Raw genomic sequence first — 9,338 nt, 5'->3', positions numbered from 1 at the left:
TTTAAAGCTGGACAGTCTCAAATCCAACGTCCCTTTTCTTTACAGTACCTATAGCTGTCTCTGTCAAGATTTGGTTTAGTGTTTTGTGATGGCCCTGATAGGATGGACGTTTTTTTCTTTTCCTCTCCCGTTGTTTAAGTAGCAGGGTCTTAAACTGGACTGTGTGGATTTTTTTTTTTTTTCCTGCATCTTCATGTTGGGCTCTCTTGGAGTTCTGGAATCAAGGCATTTCTCCAGCTAACATGGTTTTTCATCATGTCTCTAATTTTTGGTCTCAGAATGTTGACAAAACTCGTGGCCACGATAGAAGCGGTGTGACTGTCAAGGACCAGGCCTTTCCATACATTTCCTGGACTGGCTGTATCATTGCAGATGGATTTGGGTCTCTGCTGTCTACACTCCTGGATTTTAGACCAGTCAGGTTTAGGAGAAGCATTCAGGATGGAGTCTAAGAGACATTTATTCCCCCATAGTATTGGCTTAGATTATGCCTCGGAGGTGTTCTGGCTCATTTGGAGATCCTCATTGACTGAAGTTCATTTAGCTTTTTCAAACTCAAGAGGTGCAACTCCGGAACCGACCAGCAAATGGACTAATTGATATAAATTGGAAAGACTTGGAGCGTAAGCTCTGGGTACTAGCCTAAATCGGCTGCTAAATACCACCCTGTTTTTATGGGGCTCGGGAAAATCTCTAACTATGGCGTGTAACTCCAAGCGTGACCAAGGTGTAAAGAGAACTTGTCTAAGTGCATGCTCTGATTGCTTGCCTTCAGCTGTAGGGCCAAAAATCTGAGTGAACAACGGGGAGCTAGGGAGCTGAAGGGCAGGGGTCAAAGGAAGAGAGAGGTTCCCTCTGTCTACAACCTCAGGGCCAAGATGAACCTTAAGAAGTCAGCTCAGGGACTTCGCTGGTGGCCCAGTGGTTAAGACTCAACGCTCCCAATGCAGGGGGCACAGGTTCGATCCTTGGTCAGGGAACTAGATCCCGCATGCCGCAACTAAAGATCCGCATACCGCAATGAAGATCGCGCATAACGCAACTAACACCTGGTGCAGCCAAATATTAAAAAAAAAAAAAAAGTCCGCTCAGAAGAGCTGCCCCACAGACCCCCAGGCTCCCTCTAGGCTGCCCCACCCTCTTGGGCTCTCCCATTCCAGGCCTCCCCACTCTGGGTCATCACTCACAGGGAACAGGTCTGTCTCCCCCACTGGATGGTGAACCCCCCTGAAGGCAGGACCTGGGCTGTCTCAGTTACCACCGTGTCCCCAGCATCATCCAGCACAGTGTGGGAAAAGGATGAACCAACGAATGAGCACATTCAGTGTGTAGACAAGTCATTGCATCAATTTAAAAGAAAATACCAACTATTGTGTATCAGCTTTCTACCATGGACCAGACTTATGCTAACTGCATTGTTATTAATAGTTGTGATTAGTAGCAATAAGACCAAATAAAAAATTAAACCGTTAAGCCATGAGATTACTTGCTTTTCTATAAATCCCCCCTCCGATCACATTCCTTCCATCTCTCCTCCATTACTCTTCCCTCTCCTCTCTATGCTCCTCCACACTGTTCCCCTTCTAGTCCTCCCTCCTGGTAGTGCTCCCTCTGTATATATATATATATATTTTTTTTAATTAATTTATTTATTTTTGCCTGCGTTGGGTCTTTGTTGCTGTGTGCGGGCTTTCTCTAGTTGCGGCGAGCCGGGACTACTCTTCGTTGAGGCACGCGGGCTTCTCATTGCTGTGGCTTCTCTTGTTGCAGATCATGGGCTCTAGGCGCGCGGGCTTCAGTAGTCGTAGCACGTGGGCTCAGTAGTTGTGGCTCGCGCGGGCTCTAGAGCGCAGGCTCAGTAGTTGTGGTGCACGGGCTTAGATGCTCCGCAGCCTGTGGGATCTTCCCGGACCAGGGCTGGAACCCCTGACCTCTGCATTGGCAGGCGGATTCTCAACCACTGCGCCACCAGGGAAGCCCCCTACGTGTTTTTTTTACCCCAGTTAGTTCTCCTTCCAAAACTCCTCCCCCTTCAGTGCTCCTCCCCCATCCCTCCTCCATCCCATCTTCTTTCCAGGTGAACTCCATCTGGGTGAACAACAAACTAATGATAGGAGAGTGCGGTGTGGCCAAAAGATCAAGGCCATTGGGCCAGGGATGAGTCCGTTTTAATTGCTGGGGAATTAGCTTTGTAAATAACCCCGGCCCCTGCCCCCAGCCCCGCCATGCCCCTTCCCCGGGGCGTGTCCAGTTTGGGCTGGAAGCTGCTTCCCCTAGAACAGTTCATCGCTGGGAAGGCGTGGAGGGCCCCTCTCCGAAGACAGGAGGAGAGCATCACGAGGCAGCCAGGTCGGGAGCACGAGGCCTCAGAGGACACTGATGCGCTCGGCCAGCCCCTGCATCTCGTGGTCCCGGGGTGGGAGGCTCCCGCCGCGCTCCCCGTCGGCTGGCAGCCCCGGCCCGGGCAGCGGGTGCTCTGCCACGAACTGCTCCCAGCGCGCATCATCACTCTCGTGCGTGATGTACCGTTCGCCCATCTTCCCCTCCAGCTCTCGGAGGTCCAGCCACGTCTGGTACTCCTGGGCGGAGGAGAACAGGGGTTAGTTTGGGTGCTGCACCAAGGGCAGGCAATAGCGGCCAGAGCTTCGCCCCCATATGATCTGCCCTGCCAGTGAGAAGCCGGGTACGAGGGAAGGTGAAGGCACACCCTTCACAACCTACCCAGCCAATTAGCTCCACCCCCTTCTACAGCCCAGCCAATGGGAGGCTCAGCCACGTTCCACGTCCATGAAAAATGTACCTACCTCCTTCACTACCTTAGCAGCCAGTAAGAGATATGGCTCCACTCCTTCCTCTAACCCAGCCAATGGGCCAGCCCCTCCCACTTCGCTCTCAGCCCCGCCCCTGCATCACCTGTAACCAGGGGTGGCTGAGAGACTTGTCCACGCTGTAGCGCTTGCGCATCTTCACCTGCAGTAGGTTGTTGATGAGGTCGATGGCTGCACCGGAAGGAGAGAGACGGCTCAAGCCCTGCGGGGTGTGGGGCCGTCCCTCCTCCAACAGGACGTCCCTCCTCCTACTACCCTGCCATCCAGGCCTTCCTTCTTCACTGGCATGAAAGCCTCACCTGCACTAATCACTCACCCACCCATTTCCTCATTAAATTACACATTTATCCCCACCCCTCACGAGGCACACACACCAGATCCTCCATCTCTTCTCCGTCTCTACCTCAGTTTCCCCATTCCTATGTCACCTTCATAAGTTTTGTCATACACAAGTACATACAGGATCTTGGCTTGCAGGATCTCACTTCCCCGACCAGGGATTGAGCCTGGGCCACAGCAGTGAAAGCGCGGAGTCCTAACCTCTAGACCAGCAGGGAGCTCCCAAATGATTGTCTTAACTAACCTCCCTCCCACACTTCCTGTCCTCCTGAGCTTCTGGCTTCAGGACCAGCCCCTTGTTCTAACTTATCTAAGGCTTCTTGATGCACCCTAGTATCTTAGCCCTGCCCTTAGCTCACCCTCAGAGTTGGCTTTGCCCCAGAGCCACGGCCTCAGGACTTAATTTTCCCAGGCCCATCTTGAAGTCGGCAGGCGCATCACACTAGCAGGTCACAACGCCACAGCCCCTATGTGCAGAGATCCCAAGATCTGCCTCCATCCCGGCCCCCAACCCCTGCCACCATATGCTTCTCTGAGCTCCACCTGCTCCCAGGTTCCAGGTGTGACTTTGGTCTCAGGGCTGGTCAGTCCTCCTCCTGGACAGCTTCAGAAACCCTCCATGGCCCTGCCCCTCCTCTAGCCATGCCCCTAAACCAGCTCCCTCCATCACTGGATCCAACACCATGGCCCCAGGCCCATCTCCATCCCAGTCACAGACCCAATACCCAGCAAATTAGCCAAGCCCGTGTTTCTTAACCTTGCCCCATGGTCCCACCGCTTCTGCAGGACTAACCCTTTTGGGGTCATAACCCCAAAGACTCCAGGCCCCAGCCAGTGCCCTGGGAGGATCTGTTCCTTCTCTTGGCCACCCCAGCCCGTTGGCTTTCTCAGGTCTAGTCCCTCTCCTGGTCCCACCCTAGACAAGCCAAGTCTTAGCCCCCAAGGCGGCAAGGGTCTGTCTTAGCGCTGCTAGGACACTGCCTTTCCAAATCACATGACCTAGTCTAGGCCTGAGTCTGGGGACCCTGGTTCCATACACCCTCTTGAGTCCCTAGCCCAACGTCACAGGTCCTGGCCTCCCTGTTTAAAAGACGGTCCTCCCCATACCCTTGCTCCATCACTAGGCTCCACCCTCATGACACCAGGCTGTTTCTTAGGGCCCAACCCTCCTGCGGCCCCGCCCATTCTTCCCACCATGCCCCCACCAGGGGGCCTCGGCCCTCGCCTCGGCCCAGGGGTCAGGTGAGTCCCACACCTCCCGCTGAGATGCAGCTCCAAGGGCAGGTTGGGTACATGAAGGCAGCGTTCTGAATCTGGTCTTTGATGTCCTCGTCCTCGTTGAAGGGAAACGTGCCACTGAGGCTGACGTACATGATCACGCCCACTGACCACATGTCCAGCGAGCGGTTGTAGCCCTGGTTGAGCAGCACCTCGGGCGCCAGGTAGGCCGGCGTGCCCACCACCGAGCGCCGGAACGACTTCTCGCCGATGATACGCGCGAAGCCGAAGTCACACAGCTTCACCTGCGGAGGCGAAGGGTAGAGGGTCTGAGGGTGTGTGGAGGTCGTGCTTCCCGCCCCTCCGCAAGTGTACCCCACCACGGTATTCCAGGCAAACTCGAACGCTGGTTCGAATCCAGGTTCCTCTGTTCACTAGCCGGGTGACCCTGGGCAAGTGACTTCCTCTCTCTGTGCCTCAGTTTCTTCATCTGTACGAGGAGGAGGAGGAGGACGAGGGGGAGCGTCCCAACGCCTGTATCAGAGGGCGGCCGTGAGGATTCCCTGAGTTGATCCATCTAAAGCTCACAGGACAATAAATGCCCGGCATGCAGTGAGGGGTCCATAAAGGTTCCCTGCCACTTGACCTCTGTCACATCGAGCAGGTCTCAACCTCCTCGTGCCTCTGCTTCCTCTTTTGCATAGCGGAGATGCTAACAGTTCCTACTTAAAGGGTAGGGTGTGTGAATTGAAATATATGGAAGATGTTAGGAGCAGCGGCAGGCATAGAGCGAGCCTCGGTGATCTCAGCGGAGGGACCTAACTTCTCCCAGCACGGGTTTTGTCTTCTGGCTTGGCAGCAGCTGCCGCTCAGGCTTCCCTGGGGATTAAGCGGGACCGAACATGTAAATCTCTGACGGTGGTATCCAGATGGTAACAGGTGAGAACTTACCTTGCCCTTGTTGGGGGCAGTCTAGGGTCATGGACAGGCTTTAGAGTCAGCAATATCTGGGTTCAAGGTCCTGTCTGCTGCTTGCCAGTCCATGGGCAGCTGCTACCTCTATTCACATACTGTCCCTCCCCTACACAAAACCCTTCTCTGGCTGACTATTGCCCTGAGCCTCTGTTGCCTTCAAAAACAGCCACACCCCAACCCCTGACCCAAATCTCAATGTGACAGCCAAACCACCCTTTCCTAAGATCCTTTGCCCTTTTGACAGACCTTATAATCTTTTCCTTTTCTAAGATTCACCCTTTTCTACCTATCTTACAATGGAATACTTTATGGCCATAAAAAGAAGTGAAGTACTGACACATGCTACAACATAAGTGAACCCTGAAAACATTAACTAAGTGAAAGAAGCCAGTCACAAAGACCACATATTATATTATTGTATATTCCATATATTTAATTCCATTTATATGCAATGCTCAGAACAGACAAATCCGTGGAAAGCAGATTAGTGGTTGTGGGTTGGGGGGATGATGGGACTGGAGGATGTTGGCTAAGAGGTATGAGGTTTCCTTTGTGGTGGTGAAAATATTCCAAAATTGATCGTGGTGATGGTTGCACAGCTCTGAATACATTAAAAGCCACTGAATTGTATACTTTAAATCGGTGAATTGTATAGTATATGCATTATATCTCAATAAAGCTGTTAAAAAAACAAAAGTACAGATCTTTCCACCACAGGGCCTTTGCACAGGCTGTTCCAGCTGCCTAGAACACTTGTCCCCCCAGAAAACTACTCCTTCTTCAGATAGGTTTTCTCTGACTCTCCACTGGGCTATACAGTTACGTGAGCTCATAGAACTGTGTCACGGAACTCATCACAGATATAATTACATTTTGGGGACAATTTGATCAACATTTGCTCTTCCCTCTATGATCTTTGCTGTCCAATATGGTGGCCACTTGCCACATGTGGCTGCTGAGTACATGAATGTGGCAAGTGCAACTGAGGAACTACTTTCTATTTAATTTTAATTAATTTATATTTAAAAAGTGATCCTAGGGACTTCCCTGGCAGTCCAGTGGTTAAGAATCCGCACTTCCACTGCAGGGGGCATGGGTCTGATCCCTGGCTGGGGAACTAAGATCCCACGTGCCGTGCGGTACTGTCAAAAATAAAAAATAAAATAAAAATAAAAAGGGATTCTAGATTTTGTTATTGGAAAACTTTTAAATATGCTTGGAACAACTTGGGTGTGTCAATCTACTTTCCCAACGGTTAATTTTATGAAATCTAAGTACAAAACCGAGTATTTCTGATAGAAATTTAATATCTGAATTGAGATGTGTTGTAAGTGTAAAATACACACCGGATTTGGAACACAGTATGAAAAGAAAGAATATTTCATTAATAATGTTTATGCTGGGACTTCCCTGGTGGTCCAGTGGCTAAGACCCCATGCACCCAGTGCAGGGGGCGTAGGTTCGATCCCTGGTCAGGGAACTAGATCCCACATGCTGCAGCAGAGAGTTCACATGCCGCAACTAAAGATACTGCATGTTGCAACTAAGATCCGGCGCAGCCAAACAAACCAATAAATAAATATACTTTTTTTAATTAAAAAAAACTCAATAATGTTTATGTTGATTGCATGTTGAAATTGTCATATTTAGATATACTAAATAATTATTAAAGCTAATTTCACCAGTTTCTTTTCACTGTTTAAAATGTGCCTACTAGAAAATGTAAAATTACACATATGGTTCACATTATATTTCTAGCGGATATTACTGCTCGAAGTTAGAGCTTCTCATTCACTGCACTATTGACATTAGGGAAAGATAATCCTTTGTTATGGGGCTGTGCACTGTAGGGTGTTTAGATGCCCGTAGCAACTGCCCCCCCCCAAACAGTTGTGACAACCAAAAATGTCTCCAACATTGTCAAATGTCCCCCGGGGGGCAAAATCACCACCCCCCCCACCCCCTCTGTAAACCAGTGGGCATAGAGACGGGGATGTCTCTACTTACCACAGTTCCTAATGCCCCAGCATGGAGCCTGGCACAAAGCAGGCACACAGTAATTTTTAGCTGGTGACCAAAATGAACTTTTAAAATGAAATGAAATAATCACAAAACATAGATAATAAAGCAAAAACTTCACAGGGATGTGGAAGGGCTAAATGAGAACCTGTAACTAAAGGTCCGTAAACACAGTAGGCACACAATCAACTGTAGCTGTTACAATCATCACTCTTGCTTAATCTGGTTCTGCCCCAAGGGGGTTCTCATCGACTAGTCAGAGGCTCATCAAAACTGTTTTCCTAAGAGACCCACAGAAGACATTACCAGTGGCCCCCTCTGATATCTGTTCTCTGCTTCTCCCCTTCATAAAAATCCTGAATTTTTAATGAGCCACATGGTCACCCAGAATGAAAACTACATTTCCCAGTTCCCTTTGCAGCCAACCATGACCACGTGATAAAGTTCCAGTCAATGGGATGTGAGAAGTGCCCCATGCAACTTCAAAGTATTGCCTTAGGGAAGGTAAAGGTTGTATCCATTTCTTCTACCCCATTTCTTTCCTCCCTTCCTCCCACCCCCATTATCTTTTTACAAGTGGGGGCGCGGCAGCAGCACATCATGGACCATGAAGACCAGGCAACACCATAGAGAGGCCAGAACAAGACAGCAGGAGCTGTGGTCCCAACACCATGGAACTGCTTTTTCACCCTCAAAATGCTTATGCTGGACCCTACACGGGCGAGAGACAAGCCTCTATCTCATTTAGGCCATTATCTTGGGTCTCTGTGTCTGAGTAATTATCTTGATTAATACAATCCCCACCCACCACCAGTACTGGATGGACTTCCCCAAATCAGGAGGAGATATGTCTGACCTGAGGAAATGGGTCGGCTGACGCCAGCAACACATTTTCCGGTTTCAAGTCACAGTGGACGATATTCTTGAAGTGAAGGTGTCTCAAAGCCACCAGGATCTGAGGGGAGGCAATGGAGCCAGTAAGAAAGTTAGAAAGGTCCCTGCCCCAAGATTCTGCCCTCAGCAGCCAGCCCTCCACACCCCATCCATGCCCTACTCTGTACCCCTAAAGATGCCCCCCAGCACTAGGGGAGGCACTGGAGCACCAACGAAGAATTTCAAAACTCCAGAACCATTTCCATCATAGATAGGAGTTGGACATACAATTCTAGGAAGGCTGAACTGGAGCAGAGATTTGGGAAGCTCCTGAGACACTTTGGCATGTGGATCAGGATGAAAAAGTGCTATCAATAAAGCAGTGGCTTTCAAGGAGGTACTATTGTGTGATTCCATTTTAAAAAAAATATTTTTCAGCCATTAAAAAAATGGAAACAATACAAACAATACCAACATGACATGTTATAAATTAAACGTAACACCTTTAAGAGGTGGGGGGATTGTAGAGCCAGCCTACCAAGGTAGCAAACCTGGCTCCACACTTACTAGCCTGTTGCCTAGGGCAAGTCTCTTAACCTCTCCGGGTCTCAGTTTTCTCACCTGTAAAATGGGGGTAATAGCAGTACCCATCCTCATGGGTTGCTGTGAGCTTTAAGTGAGTTGAGGCATATAGAGTGCTTAGGGCAGTGTCTGGCAGAGAGCAAGCACTCCATGTGAGCTGTTAGTATTGTTGCTGTTTTTAGTTATTATTCTTGTGGTGGTCTGTTAGCAGACATATTCCTGTGAGTGTTTCAAATAAAACTTTTCCTGCTGTATCTATTAATTCAAGAGTATTCTATGATGGCAAGGTGAGCTGACTTAAAAAAAAACAAAACCAAAAAACTGTTACCATCTGTTACCACTAATCTGTGGGAGCCATGATTTTCCTTGATTCTAGGTAACCCAAACAAAATGCCAAATACACCAGAAGTACAGAGTGATATAAGCATGAAGTTGTAATCTATATCTTAGAACTGAAGTATTTGTACTTTCTCATTGTTTTTGCTGGATGATTTTCGAGAAGGA

At 49.3% G+C, this 9,338-nt stretch overlaps 1 protein-coding gene across 1 annotated transcript in view; it reads right to left on the bottom strand.

Annotated features, from left to right (window-relative positions):
• Nucleotides 1–2,126: 2,126 nt before the first annotated feature.
• Nucleotides 2,127–9,338, bottom strand: part of PRKD2 (protein kinase D2) — a 30,615-nt gene continuing 23,403 nt past the window's right edge. Inside the window, exons 15-18 of the mRNA XM_065898522.1 lie at nt 8,236–8,334; nt 4,423–4,690; nt 2,914–2,999; nt 2,127–2,579 (exon numbers count right to left, since the gene is read on the bottom strand). Coding sequence (XP_065754594.1) covers nt 2,367–2,579; nt 2,914–2,999; nt 4,423–4,690; nt 8,236–8,334 — 666 coding nt within the window. The 3' untranslated portion in view covers nt 2,127–2,366. The remainder of the gene's footprint in view (nt 2,580–2,913; nt 3,000–4,422; nt 4,691–8,235; nt 8,335–9,338) is intronic.

Source organism: Phocoena phocoena, chromosome 20, assembly GCF_963924675.1.
Source record: "Phocoena phocoena chromosome 20, mPhoPho1.1, whole genome shotgun sequence".
NCBI lineage: Eukaryota > Metazoa > Chordata > Mammalia > Artiodactyla > Phocoenidae > Phocoena > Phocoena phocoena.
This window is presented reverse-complemented; position numbering and strand designations above follow the sequence as displayed.